General features: G+C 41.6%; 3 protein-coding genes across 6 annotated transcripts in view; 1 reads left to right on the top strand and 2 right to left on the bottom strand.

Annotated features, from left to right (window-relative positions):
* The window catches only part of vwa5b1 (von Willebrand factor A domain containing 5B1), a 34,570-nt gene extending 28,929 nt beyond the window's left edge, over positions 1 to 5,641 (bottom strand). Inside the window, exons 1-2 of one of the 4 annotated variants that reach the window (XM_040152386.1) lie at positions 5,205 to 5,641; positions 2,269 to 2,436 (exon numbers count right to left, since the gene is read on the bottom strand). The gene's annotated coding sequence lies outside the window, so the exon portion shown is untranslated. Of the gene's footprint in view, positions 1 to 2,268; positions 2,437 to 4,768; positions 4,854 to 5,204 lie in introns of those variants that run through there. The other 3 variants (XM_040152383.1, XM_040152385.1, XM_040152384.1) reach the window with 3 other exon arrangements.
* Positions 5,230 to 12,910, top strand: zgc:193690 (ATP-dependent RNA helicase DDX19A). The gene is made up of 11 exons (XM_040152387.1): positions 5,230 to 5,477; positions 5,674 to 5,737; positions 5,843 to 6,035; positions 8,123 to 8,215; positions 9,251 to 9,353; positions 9,452 to 9,566; positions 9,681 to 9,858; positions 9,988 to 10,225; positions 11,502 to 11,664; positions 11,757 to 11,948; positions 12,047 to 12,910. The coding sequence occupies exons 1-11, from the start codon at positions 5,415 to 5,417 to the stop codon at positions 12,106 to 12,108; spliced, it is 1,464 nt and encodes a 487-aa protein (XP_040008321.1). The 5' UTR covers positions 5,230 to 5,414; the 3' UTR covers positions 12,109 to 12,910.
* Positions 12,911 to 13,004: 94 nt separating this feature from the next.
* On the bottom strand, positions 13,005 to 15,373 carry ubxn10 (UBX domain protein 10). Its single transcript, XM_040152389.1, has one exon. It carries the CDS (start codon positions 15,322 to 15,324, stop codon positions 14,551 to 14,553), a length of 774 nt encoding a protein of 257 aa, XP_040008323.1. The 5' UTR covers positions 15,325 to 15,373; the 3' UTR covers positions 13,005 to 14,550.
* Between the last annotated feature and the right edge of the window lie 320 nt (positions 15,374 to 15,693).

Here is a 15,693-nt window from a genome sequence, read left to right on the forward strand (position 1 = left end):
CTTAACAAGGCTACCTATGCTGGCTACCAAGCTGGCTAACTGAGCCGGCTCGTGAGTTTGGATTATGACACAGCATGAAAGTGACGAGCCAGTGTTAACATTGTTAGTTAGCTCATGTTCGCTTGTGCAACCACAGCAAAAAGTCCGTCTGTCTTTATGATCTTCACAGAGTTGTTTTTCTTTCTCTAAGGGAACATCTAAACAATCAAAACCCAGCCTAGGTAGCTCTGAATTAATTATCCGACATTAGCTACTCCTCTTAACACTGGCTCTTCACCTTGATGTTCAGTAAGCTCACAACCCGTAGCTAGGTAGCCAGCTAGCTAGGTTGCATATGCACCCTTGTCGAGTCAAACAAATAAAAGGAGATGGTAATTTACAGCAGAAGATTCAAAATTACACTGACATTGCTGTTGCTCTGGTGAACAGTAGCTATCTGGCTAAATTTGGTAGCAGATATCTAGACTGAACAACACATTTCATGATAATTACTTAAATTATTTTATAAATTGCTGTTTCATTTATATATTTTACACAATTTATTCATATGACTATTTATTTTATAATGACTCATCTATTCATTCATTTTTGAACACTCTGGGGCTCCATAGCAGAAATTCCCTTTTTTTTCCTTCTCAATTTTGTCACTTGTTCCCCAGTAATAAGATCAAATACATAGTGGCAGTGTCTCATAACAGACTCCAAAACGATGAAAGCAGCTGTCTATGTGCGAGTTCAGTGAAGCAGGTTTTAGGGATATTCCTAACTCAATAATCTTTTATGATATGATGAAATACTAAGGAACCTTTGGGGGGAGGGTACTTTAAGCATTTGAGATAAAGGTCACAGCAATAAAACAAATTTAGGGTGGTTTCATTATTAGAATACATTAACAATGTAATAGGAGAAGAAAAACAATATTCAGTGCCATGTGAGGGGAAAAGAAAGAAACTTTAGATGCGCTGAAATGCTTGGGGAATGCAGAATTGCTAATTATGTATGTTTTACAATAAAATTATCTGTTGCTTCAAGGCTATGCATCATTGTTAATGTCGTCTCCTCCACCAGCAATCTTGGTTATGTGCTGTCAAGGGTCTGCGTCTGCTGCACGACCAGAGCCCCAGCACAGGCTTGATGGGAAGTGTTATGACGAAAGCAATTTCCATAGAGACAGCTCTGCTTGCTTGCCTGCTTGCCTGCGGACTGACCAGCAACATAGAGTGTGTGTTTATTTGCGCTACTTTGACTGATTGCCATTAAAAACAACACGGGATATCTGTCCATCACACAAAATACCATTCACTTTGAAACTTAAAACCTGCGTCTACACGGAGACAGCTTCGACACTCATAGCGTGGTGGCATAAGAAGTCCCTCAGAATCAATATCAAATCAGATCAGTCTTTCTAATAGCCAAGCTGGGGTTTTAGGCACCACATGGAATTTCTGGCAAGGAAAAAGGTCATAGAGATGCAGTTACAGACCGTTTTGTTGTCTTTCTCAACAGTGCCATCAAGTGTCCAGCCAGCCACAGATTGAGAAAGCAAACAGAGATACAGTACATCCCATTGTCCCTCTATAGTAACAATCTCATCTTACATGTGAATAAAGAAAGACTTAACACAAGGGAAATTCATGCATGGCAGGGCTGCAAAATTTCCCAATGCTGTTAGCAAAAAGATGACAACATGAGTGATGCGATACAGAGGCTGATTATCAATTTAAAAAAATTACAAATGAATGATCTATCTCACGTGTGAAAGGGGACTTCCATTTGCTTTATGCTTAAAAAAAAAACTACATTTCAGTGAGCTTGGCAGCTGTTTTGATTCGTTTCTTCTAAAGCATCCTTTTCTTTACGGTATTTCAGTTTATTGTAATTAGTGTTAAAAGTGGCAGTCCCAGGGTGCTTCTCTCCTGGTTGGCTCAGTCACATGAATCACCCTGCCTCCCTCCGGGGTTTGCTAAAAGACCAGCAAACCGTCAACTCACAACATTTTCTATCAGCATTACCACACTCCGTGCTCATTAGTGACAGAACAGAGAGCAGATGCTGTGGTAACCACCTGTTGAAAGACAGTGTCTGCATATCTGTTTACAGCACAAATCAAGACTGATCACTGACAGTGTCAATCATCATCTAACTGGCTGACTTTTTCTTGATTTAAAAACAGATGAAAGGGATGTTTAATATATGCATCACCAGAGAGACACACTACAGCATTAAAATGCATCTGATATGATCACAGTATCAGCCTCATTATCTTACCTCTCATTTGAGTCAACTGGATATGCGGCGAGGATCTCTCTCTGTCAGAAGTCCACTTATCATGAAAGATATCCTCCTCCTCCTCCTCTCCGACCTCTCTCAGCTCCCCTTTCTTGTTCTCGCTCTGTGGCGTAGAGGGAATGGGAGTGCTGCCACAGGTGGCAGAACCTACAGATGCAGTGGCCACATTGTTAGTTTGACGTACACTGCAAGGAAAGGGAAGGCAGGAGCCACTGCAGCACTTCAATCAAGCACAGCAACATGTGGTTACAAAAACTGTTTTTATTCTCCTCTCCTCCTCCTCCTCCTCCTCCTCCCTGTGGATGCTGGAGTTAGAGGGCTTTGAGAGAGGGACAGAGAGAGAGAGAGAGAGAGAGAGAGAGAGAGAGAGAAAGAGGGGTGGGGTGGGGTGTGGGGTGATGGGGGCTGAGACAGAGGGGTCCAGTCCTTCCAATAAATACCCCCCTTCCCATCCCTTACGCATTCAAACCATCAGCGCCACCCACTCACCCCAGACCTCCCTGACACTGATGACAACAGGAACCATCCAGGTAGCCTTTTTAATAGCGAGGGATCAATGTAAATGGCATGTGCTGTAACACCGCGGGAGTGAGGGAAGAGGCTCGAAAGAGCAGATGGGTTGGGTGAGGGAGCACTACATGTCTCCCTCACATCACCTATAATGTCTCTCTCTTCCTCTCTCTTCACGTGATTGGAAAGCCCTTAATGTTTTCAAATCTGACGTGGGTGTTTGGCTGTCTCGGTGTTTTGTGATCACTCGGTTTGATCCATCCGTTTTTCCTGCGGGGTTGCCATGACAATTAATATGTGTTTATAAAGTCATTTTGGTATAGCCGCGAAAATCTAGATGGTGTCTGCCTGTGTTTGTGCGTGTGTGCGTGTGTGTGTGTGGGTGGGTTGGATGAACCTCTGCATCCGCCTCCAAATTGAATTTACCTGCAGCCAATAAAACTGCACCCCCACCCCCACCCCCCAACCCCCCACCCACCCACACACACACACACACCGCTTCCCTCTCACTGTCTTATCTGTTTCTCAGCCTCTCATACATGGCCACACACCAACACACACTCATTTTCTCCCTTGCTCACAAAAACCGCACAGCAGGTGGGTTAAGGGCAAATTCCACTTACATTTAGAGGTTGTGGTTACGTAACACAGTAACATAAGTGACTTTCAACTACAGCTGCAACTAACAAATGTTTTCATTATCATTAATATGCAGATGTTTTCTTTTTTCTGGATTAATCATTTGCTCAAACTGTCAGCAAACAGTGATAAATGCCCCTAAAAGTAATGATCAAGGTAATGTCGTCAAACTGCTTGTTTTGTCCAACTAACAGCCCGAATCCCAGTGATATGCAGTTTACAGTCACGTAAGACAAAGAAAAGTAGCAAATCCTCATATTTGAGAAGCTGTAACTAGGGGATGTTTGTTGGTATTATTTTTGCTTGGAAAAATGACTTATATAAATGACTGACTCATCAGTTAGTCCATTAATTGCCTCAGCTCTACTTTGAACAATGAGTCTGTGTCCCCATCAAGGTAATGAAGCGTGTTGTTAATTGCTGAATAGCAAGTTCTGATGAATGTTTTATGCCTTCGTTGCTCCCGAAAATATTTCTGTTACTATGTCATGCACTGAGGTTACCTGTGCTGTATTATTAGTCGATAGACGTGTAATTAATCTGCAACTATTTTTTCAAGTTACTTTTTTCAGGCAAAAATGCCAAACATTCCCCGGTTTCAGCTGCGCAATTTGCTGCATTTTTCATCTTAGGTGAAAGTAAATTGAATATTTTAAGCTTTTGGACTTTTGGTAATACAAGCTATTTAAAGATGTCAACTTGGGCTCAGGGAGATTACAATGGACAGTTTTCTCTATTGGTTGACTTTTTAGACCAAATCGTTTTATCCAAAAGATCCTCAAAGTTGCTTATGCTTCTATTTTTTTTTAACTACAACATCTAACAACTTAACGTCAACACCTAAAGTTAATTGAAATTTGCCTTTAACTTTTGTATTATATATTTTTAAAAAATCAGTTCATTAAAAAAAACTATTAGGCAGAATAATCAGTAATGAAAATAATCATTAGTTGCAGCTCTACTGTCAAAGGAGCAATGACAATAATAACATTAACACTCTATTTACTGAGTGCATTTTCTGGAGACTCTACATGACAAAATGAATATAGGCTTAAAAGTAAACTTTTACATGCAATTGAATTTGAAAATACTTCATCTCATACATATTAGTACACGTCAAGACTACAACAACGAGTGTTATGAGGAAACCAAATCACCCAGCACTTCAGATAACAACATAACAGAGTAAGATTTATGAAATGCAAAACAAATTTAAAATAGAAAATGAATCCGTTATAAAAATATACCACGTGCAATATTATTGCAATTCCTCTTTTATTGGATTTTCATTAAAATCAGACTAGTTCCTTGCCATCAATTGGTGAAATACCTTATCATGTAGTGGCTCAGTGCAGATCATCTGTGATGGGTGTGTCAGCAGGTTCACTCTACAAACATGCTGCGGTACCTTCAGGTGGCCCCCATAAACCTCGTAATTATGAACGCTAATGCATTCAAGCGTTTTCTTTTTCTTTTTTTTCCTTTTTTCTTTTTTTTTTAAATTCTGCCACCCACTGCGCCACAGTCGCACAAAGAAGACTATGAAACAATTTGAAAAATTCGTCACAACTGCCGTCAAACAAATACAGAAACAGAAACGTAATCGTAACATTTAAGTTAGTTAATTTAAGTTAATTAATTTAGTCAACAGATGATAAAATTAGCTTTCTCTTACAACCTTAACCTCGTGATAGGTGGCTGAATTACGCTTAACATTCGCTGATGTTGTAAAATAACCAGCAGGTTCCCATTTGTAGTCCGTTTACCTCTGCGAGCGGCTGCCCCTGCAGGCTCGGGTCTTGAAATTGCGATATTCCCGACGCGTCTGAAGGCAGCATCGGTGGTGCGGTCCAGCGGGTTGCGGTTGGTTCAGCTCGGGACAGCGGCGCGGCGTCACTCCACTGTCACGCTGACATCAAACTTTTGATGAAAAGTGCCGTTTTGTCTCGAAAGAAATATACAATTAATGTTTGAAAATGTCCGAAGACTCGTGGGCGCTGGCTGTCGATGTTCAAGAGGCGACAACTCCATCAGCCCAGGTAAGTTTTACAGGTGACCGGCCGCTCCAAAAGTAACATCAAACGCCGGCTAACTAACTTGCCCGTCGCTCGTTAGCAGGCTAGCTTAATCTGCTGCCTCGCTGCTTTGCTTACACACGCAGTTTGTTGCATTTTTTTTTTTTTTTTTTTTTTTTTTAAAGCTAAAAATGTGATGAACTGTATTTTCTCCAACTAGTTTGACTATTCAAAGAAAGTGGATCGAGCGCGTGGTCCACGTAACACGAGAGGAGACATAAACGGTAACTTGATTAATCGTTTTCTCATTAAATCCCCGCTAACTAATTTTATCGCTGACTAATGGTGGTGCTTGACGGGCTTTTGGGCTCCATTCTGCACCTGTGCAGGCAACATTGTGCCGGAGAAGAGTGAAAATGGAGGCTGGATAGGAGAAGGGGACAAAGTGGACCTGGCTGAGCAGTCCCTGCTGAACAAACTGATTCGCCGCTCTCTGGTGCGGAACAGAAACCAGGTGGAGGTCCTGCAGAGGGACCCCACCTCTCCTCTGTACTCCGTGAAGACGTTTGAGGAGCTCAGACTGTGAGTCTGCAAGGAAAACCTTTTCTTATGATGGTGATCTGGCTGTCAAACAGATGAGCACATACACTAAATTAATTAACTTTATTAGGAACACCTAGCTAAAACTAATGCAGTCTAATACAACAGTCCTACTAGAAAATCCTCCCATCATGAAGGCTATAATGGTCAGTTTTTATTGAAACTGTTTTAGAGAGGTGTTGAGTCAATTGTATGGCCATCTGGGAGGATGTAGTTTGTGGTGCTGTTGAACTGCATTACATTATATAGTGTACAGTTATACATTTTACAAGTGCTTCTGTTATTTAGCCTGCCCTTATTGATAGAAATGGGGTGGACAGAATAAAAGAAACACTCGTCCGTATAACGCAATACAATTCAACAGCACCACAAACCGCGGCCTCCGAAATGATCATAAAGTTGAATTAGCAACTCTCTGAAACCGTTTAAATGGAAATTGAACATTCTAACCTTCGTGAAGGTCAGATTTTATTGTAGGACTGTTGTATTAGACTGCATTAGTTTTACCCAGATATACGTAATAAACAGCCAACTGAGTGTGTAGAGGTGGATGCAAACGTTTGGGTGCGCCTGGGCAAATTAAGCATTTTGTTGATTTATGAAGTGAAAAGAAGTAATTGCAGTTCCTGCGGCAGACAGACATTAAAAACATTTTTAATTTTAAAATGTTAATGCACTGTTGCTTTTTATTTCATGGACTTAAAAAGTAGCGGGGGGGGGACAGTAATTGTGGCATGTGCAAAAGTTAGGGCACCCTACTAAATCCCCATTCAGAGGGGATTAACATTACAGGGGGAGGTGGGGAATAAAATATTCACTGTGCTCCTCTGTAATTTAACTCATCGTTCCGGGTGGCATTTTAACCATCAGTGAATTACAGGATATGGTCTGTAATAGACATGGACATTCTGCAGAACAAAGTCAAAAGTGAAAGATAAAAGCCTCCCCCCAAAGGGATGCAGGATACACAAACACACATTAAACATACATTAGTATCATTCAGTGTGACTTACACTTCCCGTGAATATCATCATCTCAGGTGTCCATCGAAATTAAACTTCCATAAATCAACTTAGAAATCATAGGGAAAAGATGCCAACTTGGCAAAATGTAAACAGATGTAGTGGGGACAAAATGGGGCTCAAATGAGAAGAGCAGCACCTACCTGTAGCTGACATTGCGAGAGGGGCATATGATGATATGAATTTGCTTTCCTGATGGGTTTTATTTTTTTTTCCGTCATATTGGTGCCTAATTAGGCATGTATGTTGGTTATAGCATGTTTCCATTTATCAGATTAGCAAAAACATTTTTGATTGGCTCCATTTCACACAAAAGACAAATTTCACACTGACCTGATTTATTTAAAAAAAAAAAAAAAAAATCAGAAGGACATTGCACCAGACAGTATTAAAATTGGGAGGACCTGTTAGTACACAGAAAAGCAGTGGGTAATTTTGACTGTAATTATCACCAGGATGGGGATTTTTAAAAAAAAAGAAAAAAAAAAGAAAAAACAAAACATACACGCTCAGGCGGTACTGTAATCACTGACCAGAGCAGTTAATGTTAAAATCACCCCACCTCCCCTAGAGAAAAAAATCCATCCAAATGGGGCTAACGTCACTCCTTAGTATCTCCCTCTTTGCCAACTGTTAAGCATGTGGGTGGAAATATTTTGCTTTGGGGTATGTGTGGCAGCCAGTGGCACGGGAAACATTGCACGGATAGAGGGAAGAGTGGATTCCACTGATTATCAGCAGGTTCTGGATGCTCTTAAATACAGTCTTAGTAGTTTTTAAGGTAACTTTTCTTTTTAAGGTTGTGAAATATAAAGTAGCAGTGCATTAACATTTGAAGAGAGGCTCATTTTTAATGTCTGTTTGCTGCAGGGGTACTATGTTCCTCTTTTCATTTCAAAAATCAATAAAATATGTAATTCGCCCAGGGGTTTCCAAACTTTGCATACAACTATAAGTTTTTTTTGTTTGTTTGTTTGTTTGTTTTTGTTTGTGTCCCCCCCCCCTCCTCAACCACTATTCATGTTATTTTGACCTGATGTTCAATAGGAAACCTGAGCTGTTGAAGGGTGTGTACAACATGGGTTTCAACAGACCATCCAGAATCCAGGAGAACGCTTTGCCCATGATGCTGGCACAGCCGTGAGTTCTTTTTTTCAGTCTTTTGATGTAGTGCTGAGACAAGTAATCAATTCATTGATCGGTCGGTGACAGAAAGACAGAAGGTTAATCGTCAACAATTTTGGTCATTGAGTAAGATTTAATTATACATTGAGGGAAAGTGCCTAATATTGTGGTTTCTCTTCTCTCTCTTATGTAATGTATGTAATATCTCTGCATTTTGGACAAGTGGCAAATGAGCAACTTCACCAAAAAACCTTGGACTCTGGGAAATTGAGCTGAGCACTTTTTGTTATTTTCTAATAGACACTTTGTAGACTGAATGATTAATTAAATAAATGATAGATAATTATAATAATTTTTTAAAGGGACTTTTTTTTAATCAGCCACTCTTGACCTAACTAACTCTGCAGTAATTAGTCGAAAAATCGATCAACAGAAAAATAATCAGCATTTTCATAATTGACAAATCATTTGTCTTTTTTTCAAGCAAAAATGCCAAATATTCCCTAATTACAGCTTCTCCTTTGTTCCGATTTTCTGCTTTTCTTCATCATATGTGGTAGTAAACTGAATATCTTTGGATTATGGAGGACTGGTCAGACAACATAAGCAATGCGGTAACATCATTTAATTCTCTGGAAATTGTGTGGGGCGTTTTACACAATTTTTCTGACAATTTATATATGATACAGTTAACCAATCAATGGAGAAAATAAATTATCAATTATAAAGTAAATGTTCGTTCCAGCCCTGATTTTCTTTATTTATAAATGTGTTTTTTTTTTTTTTTTTTTTTCAACTAATCATTGAACTGTCAAATTTTTGGCATTTTTTCATGAAAAATGACTTAAACGATCATCAAAATAGTTGCTGATTAATTTTTTTTGTCAATCAACTTGTCGTTGCGGCTATAAATGTACTGCAACTGTTGTCCTTTAATTTATTGCCAACAACTTGTAACAGCAGTGGTTACTACAATCTGTCTTAACATTCCTCACATCAGGTCTGCTTGTGATTTATTCATTTCTTTAAGTGTGTTTTCTCTGGCTGCAGACCTCAGAACCTGATCGCCCAGTCACAGTCTGGCACAGGTAAAACAGCTGCTTTTTCTCTGGCCATGCTCAGCCATGTAAACCCTGCCAATAAGTGGACTCAGGTAAGCATAACATGTAATCTGCAGAGCCAGCCACCGTCCACATTAGGCTGAAGACCCTGAAAAGTACTCACCGTTAAAAACTGTTGGGCTCTTTTCAGTGCCTGTGCATCTCGCCAACGTATGAGCTCGCTCTGCAGATTGGTCAAGTCATCGAGCAAATGGGGAAATTTTGTCCGGACGTGAAACTGGCGTACGCCATTCGAGGCAACAGAAGTAAGAACGTGACCATAATTGACCTGTGATGGAATTAGTGGTAAAATGGTCATTCAAGCCATTAGGTAGCCGGCGTTGGTTATGTCACCCCATTAATTTGTTTGTTCTGTTCAGTGGAGCGAGGCATCAAGTTACAGGAGCAGATTGTTATCGGAACACCAGGCACGGTCCTCGACTGGTGCACCAAGTACAAGCTCATCGACTCCAAGAAGATCACCATGTTTGTGTTGGACGAGGCTGATGTGATGATTGCCACACAGGGTCATCGGGACCAGAGCATTCGAATCCACCGGTGGGCTCCTTGTAGAGAAACCTTACGAGTACAGATTGATATTAACAGAAGAGGCAGACTTTACTGTCATGTCGTTCAACAAGCTTCTCTTGTCACACTGATTTCCCCGTTCTCTTGTTACCAATGCAGACAGCTGACAAAGGACTGCCAGATGCTCCTTTTCTCAGCGACCTTCGAGGACTCCGTGTGGAGGTTTGCAGAGCAGGTGGTTCCCGACCCGAATATCATCAGGCTGAAGCGCGAAGAGGAGACGCTGGACACCATCAAGCAGTTCTATGTGGTCTGCAAGGAGAAGGAGGACAAGTTCACAGCGCTCTGCAATCTATACGGAAGCCTTACCATTGCACAGGCCATGATCTTCTGCCACGTAAGTCAGCTGTTTTAACCTTCCAGAGAACACCGTTCATTACGATCCAAAATTAAAACTCGAACTTGAACTTGTCCTGTGAAATATCTGAACATCTACTCAAAGTTTGGTACAGACTAATGTTTCCCAGCTATGATTCCTAATGACTTAGATCTCCTGACCTTTCCTCTAGTGCCACCATGAGGTTGAAATATCTTAAATCATTGGATGGATTGCCATGAAATGTGGGTCAGTAATTACCTTGGTGATCCCTTAAATTTTAATCTAGCGCCATCATGAGGTCAACATTTTACTTCGTACCTGCAAGACTGATGGCTCTCTTGTCAGCCTCAGCTGCACTTTGTGTTTGTGCTAATTAACAAACATTAGCATGCTAATGTGCTGTGGCCGCAACTGTCGGTTATTTTCATGATCAACGAATCTGTCGATTTTCTCGATCAGTTGATTAATTGTTCATATGGTCTACAAAATGTCACAAGATAAAGAAAACTGCCCATTCTAATTTTCCAGAGCCAAAAAAGATTTCTTCATTTTTAAACGAATCAACAAGCTGCATATTCTCACATTTAAGAAGCAGTAATTTTTGGCAATATTGGACTAAAAAGTGACCAAATTGATTATAAAAATAGTTGCCAATTAATTCAATCAACCGACTAAGCGTTGCTGCTCTTTAACATGCCAAACCACGATGGTGAACATGGTAAACATTATACCACAAGCATCTGCAGGTTAGCCTGCTGTTGATGATAAAGCCTCACAGAGCTGCTTAGTTTTATTTTCTTAAGAATATGGTCACGCTGTAAAGACTGCATTTACATTTGGTTGAGATCTGATCACAGGGTGTTCTGAGTGCATTTACACCTGGCACTAACGTGGCTTTTTCCTTATCCAGATACAGATAGCATGTTAACGCCAAGTCTAAATGACGTCGTGAATTTTGGTAAATTGATCAGTGATACAGTCTGCACATCTAAAAACAGAGTATGATCAGAGTACCACATCTGAACGGAAGTCACAGCACAAGGACTTTGCCACTTAAATATTTGCTATTATGCTGTGATTAAAAATAGAATTATCTGAATTTATCAAAAATATGATTTTTCAATGCCAGGAAAATGTTCCCTGACCAGGTTGTCATAGTGGGCATGGTCATACCTCTCACATACATACTGATCTATACTGTTTTGTGCATACTGGATGTATTATGAGCTGTTATTTTATGATTTGTTTTTTTGTGTTTTTGTGGGGTTTTTTTTATTTTATTTTTTATTTCCAGACTCGTAAGATGGCCGCTTGGCTGACTGCACACCTGACCAAAGAGGGCCACCAGGTGGCGCTGCTGAGCGGGGAAATGACGGTGGAGCAGAGAGCCGCTGTCATCGAACGCTTTAGGAACGGCAAGGAGAAGGTGCTCGTGACCACAAATGTGTGCTCCAGAGGTGAGGGAGATAAATTATTCAAAATTGAAACTTCATCTTTATGTCGGGAGATGAGTATAAATATCTCAGACCCATCTGTGGCCGTGTTACAGGTATTGATGTTGAGCAGGTGTCGCTTGTAGTCAACTTCGACCTCCCCGTGGACATGGACGGGAATGCCGACAATGAGACGTACCTTCACCGGATTGGCCGCACGGGACGCTTCGGCAGGAGAGGGTTTGCTGTCAATATGGTTGACAGCAAACACAGCATGGATATCATCAACCAAATTGAGATGCATTTCAGTATGTCCCTGTTTCCGTCAGTTTCATCGTGTCAGCCGGCAAATGCAAGGATCCTGACTTGCTTTTCTTTTTCCCTCTTTCCTCTCTTTGTCCCACAGACAGGAGAATCACAAAACTCGACACTAGCAATCTTGAAGAAATGGAGAGCCTGATGAGCTGAATGCTTTGCTACGCGCACCACCCAATACTGAAGCAGTTAGACGTGTTACCTCAAATGAGACTTGAGTTCTTTCAAGGGTTTGATTGTTTGCATTTTATTGTTTACAGAAGAGAGTTGCAGGCTAATGTGGATTATGCAAAACTAGTGTGCCAAAGTTTTCACTTAGATTTCATTTGATATGTCCGACTTTGATTGATCACTGAAGTCACCTTAAGCCTTTAAGCTGCGTCTCCCAGAGACTATAAACTAACCACTAGCTGTTAAAACAGCATTTAAGAAGGATGGAGATAATACTATAGTTGAAGTTTGCTGTGCTGTGTTTGATTATTTGAAGTGTATTATTAATGCAGAATCGGTGGGATATAAGTGTCTCATCCATAGATCTTTGCATTGCTTGATAGAGGCTGAGTTCAGATAAAATATCCTTGAGTGACTTGAAGCATTTTACGGTTTAAAATGCCTGTTTTAGTCTAGTGGCAGTTGATTCATTCCCTGGAGTTTAATTTGGTTGTGTTATCGGTTTTTGTGTGGATAAAAATAAATAAATAAATGAATGAATATACTGTCCCATGTTAAACCTTTTTGGACAGTTTATTGCTGACAGGTTTTGGCACCCCGTCAACTAAGACAGGGTGCCAGCTAAAAGAATGAATCAGGTGCTGAGAACCTTTTATTAAAAACAGAAAAATATATTTCTTCAGAGAATATACAATATGTTTGAAACATAAAAAACCTGTAACCTCCTAATTCTCTGTGCACTTTACTGTGTGATTTGATTGTTTTAATAAAATTTCCAGAGTGAGCAGGAGTTGTCTTGCATTTTTATGTTGTAAGACATTTGATTAGTAAAAGTTTAACTTTCAGTATTCATCATGAGCACAGCTCCTATCCCCCCGGAAATAATTTTCCGACTCCATTCAGTGTGGAAAATAAACAAGAGCACCAGCTCAGAGTGAGGGGCGTTCGAAACTGGGGCTTTTTGTCATTTCCACTCATCATGGAAAGAAAAAAAAACAAACAAAAAAAACCAGCTGTTACCAATATTAACAATGGCCTTGTTCTGGAATTCATCTGTCATACGTTTCAAAATGTCTTGTGAAAAATTCCTATTGTTTTTCCCATCGGGTGCCTGTCAAACAATCATTTTACTCCTTTTTTTGTAATGCACGATGCCTCTTAGCCTGACTCAACGCACACAGCAGAAGTTTGTAAAATTAAAAAACGTAGTCCAGGTTAAATATAACTTCATGTATTCGTGTTTACGCACTTTGAAAGCAGGGAAGTAGTTGTAATACGAAAGTGAAGCGGGAACATTGCTCATATTAATCTAATAACCTGTGCGTCCTAATGAAAGACTTTATTTGGCATAAAAGAACATCAAGAAAAGATGTGGAAAATGGCAACAAATAAAATTTATGAAACCGTGTTTGTCCTATTTGTCAGCTGGCCTGTTATATCAACAACCTCTGATTAGCCTTTGGCATTGAATGCTAGTACGACTGCAACCGTCACACAGCGTTACCAGATTCTCCTCTCTAAAATCAAAACCTGAAAGCAGATCCAGGGCCCTTAATCTGGTGTATTCCTGCTTGTGTAGAAGCCGAACAAACATGTCATTTGAATGTCCTCATAGGCCAAATGTGGCTATGTACAGACGTACAGGACACAATTTTAGTCAAACTGCTTTGAGTATTCAATAGTACAGCAAAACCAGAATCAATCAGAATTCACTGTACTGACATTGATTTTAGTCAATGACAGTTGCAAAAAACAAGCTTGTGTGTACTCACAAATCCCCTCCAGACATGTTTGAAGACCTAAAAGTACGCCGCTTTGAAAAATGAGCAATAATATTGTGCAATACGGCCACAAAAAAGTTCAATTAAACTAGTAAAAAATTCTTAAAACGCCCCGTCTAATGGAACCTCCTGAGGTCCCACAAGGTCAATTTTTAAAAATGAAAATCAAGTGCACAACATATGTGAACAAAACCTGAAAAAATAATAATAATAATCTATGTATATATATGAAATCTTTCAGGACTCTGTCTTATTGAAAAATCCATAATTTATGAACACACTGATATCTTTAGTTTCAAAAGCTACTGGACACAAGATTGTGTGATCTGCTGCTTAAGAGAAAAGGCCACTCTTAGTGTATGTGTGCTGGAGGTTTTAAGTTTGACACAAGTCCCACTTTCGCCAACTGCCCATTGGACCACGACTGGCTCCACAAATCATGCTTGTGTATTTCAGCAGATTTAAACATTAAACTTAGGATTTAAGGTGAGCGCACAGGAGGGACATGGCCCGGCACCGTGGTCAGAGGTCAAACATCCAAATAACCTTAAGCGAAAAGACATTTTTAAGCGGAGGGGGACTTTAAACGCCACCACGAAGCCGAACTTCAAGCGTAAATCAACATTTTTAAAATGATTTGAGCTCAGTCGTGTTCCACCTCACTGCCATTATTCTGAGAAATGCACAGCACCGATCTGTTGAAGATGCGACACTGGGCCAGAGTCATGTCCATGTCCGTGAAGCTCCTGCGCGGCACGTCCATGGTCTCGACGGAGGCCTCTCCATACTCGGCTCCATACCTGGCCTCTGCACTGGCTCTCACCGTCAGCAGAGTGTCTGTGGGCTCAAAGTGCTGCTGAAACCTCCTGCCACACGGCGCACGGATGGCTAAGAGCAAGCCGCCACCGGCACCAGCCTCCTTGGCCGTTACCGGTCCCGGGTCTGGAGGCTTGGGCCGGATCCTGAGTGGCCCACCGTCCCCTCCGGAGCCGCTGGTCTGTGGCGCCTCGTGCCTGCGCCTTTGCTGCAGGACGTTACCCTCGGACAAGGTGAGCTTGGACACGCTTTTGCCCAGGCTTCTCCCGGGGCTCACCTCAGACCGCCTGCTCTCTATGGACGGCAGGACCCTGTACTTGTTCAAGGACTGTGGCGGAGCGGCAGGGGCGTGCCGCAGCACGCACGGAGCTTCATCCTGGCTCGGCCGGCCGGCCTGCCGCATGCTGGGCTGCGACCGGGAGCGGAGGCTTGTGTCCGGCCTGCTGTGTGCTGGAGACCCTGGGGACACGGGGGTCCTCCGGGCGCTGTCTGTGTTGTTTACAGCGGGTCTGCTTCGCCCTTTGGAGGACTTCGGTCTCGTTAAATGCATTGATAAGCAGCTGGTTTTTTTTTTTTTGGGGGGGGGGGGTCTGTCTCGCATTAGAGTTCACGTCGGCCTGCCAGTGGAGATTTCCAGTCGCCTCCAGGCTTCAGTCAAACAGAGCAAAGAAAGTTGTAGCCGTTTTAACACTGGTCTCCCCCTTTTCCTCGGGGACAAGCATGGCTGACGCCAGGACGGGTTTAGAAGCCGTCTAGCAACTAGCTTTATCTACAGGTTGAAATACCGTTTGTGCGCGTTACTTTCCGGTGTCTTTCCGCCCAGTCTCACGGCGTCGGTCAGTCCCTCTCTTCGGCGTCAGTGGTTGCCGTGGAAGCCTGGTCGCCATGACGACGACCTGCAGTTAGAGGCAGGGGGGGCCCCCTGGTGTTCGAAGGACGAAAATGCAGCTGAATAAATTAGATTTACTTT

Source organism: Xiphias gladius, chromosome 18 (genome assembly GCF_016859285.1).
Source record: "Xiphias gladius isolate SHS-SW01 ecotype Sanya breed wild chromosome 18, ASM1685928v1, whole genome shotgun sequence".
Taxonomy (NCBI): Eukaryota; Metazoa; Chordata; class Actinopteri; order Istiophoriformes; family Xiphiidae; genus Xiphias; species Xiphias gladius.

Coding starts and splice junctions, on each gene's coding strand:
- zgc:193690 (XM_040152387.1), top strand. CDS start 5,415: ATGTCCGAAGACTCGTGGGCGCTGGCTGTCGATGTTCAAGAGGCGACA. Junction 6,036..8,122: donor ACGTTTGAGGAGCTCAGACT/GTGAGTCTGCAA, acceptor GATGTTCAATAG/GAAACCTGAGCTGTTGAAGG. Junction 10,226..11,501: donor AGGCCATGATCTTCTGCCAC/GTAAGTCAGCTG, acceptor TTTTATTTCCAG/ACTCGTAAGATGGCCGCTTG.
- ubxn10 (XM_040152389.1), bottom strand. CDS start 15,324: ATGCGAGACAGACCCCCCCCCCCCAAAAAAAAAAAAACCAGCTGCTTA.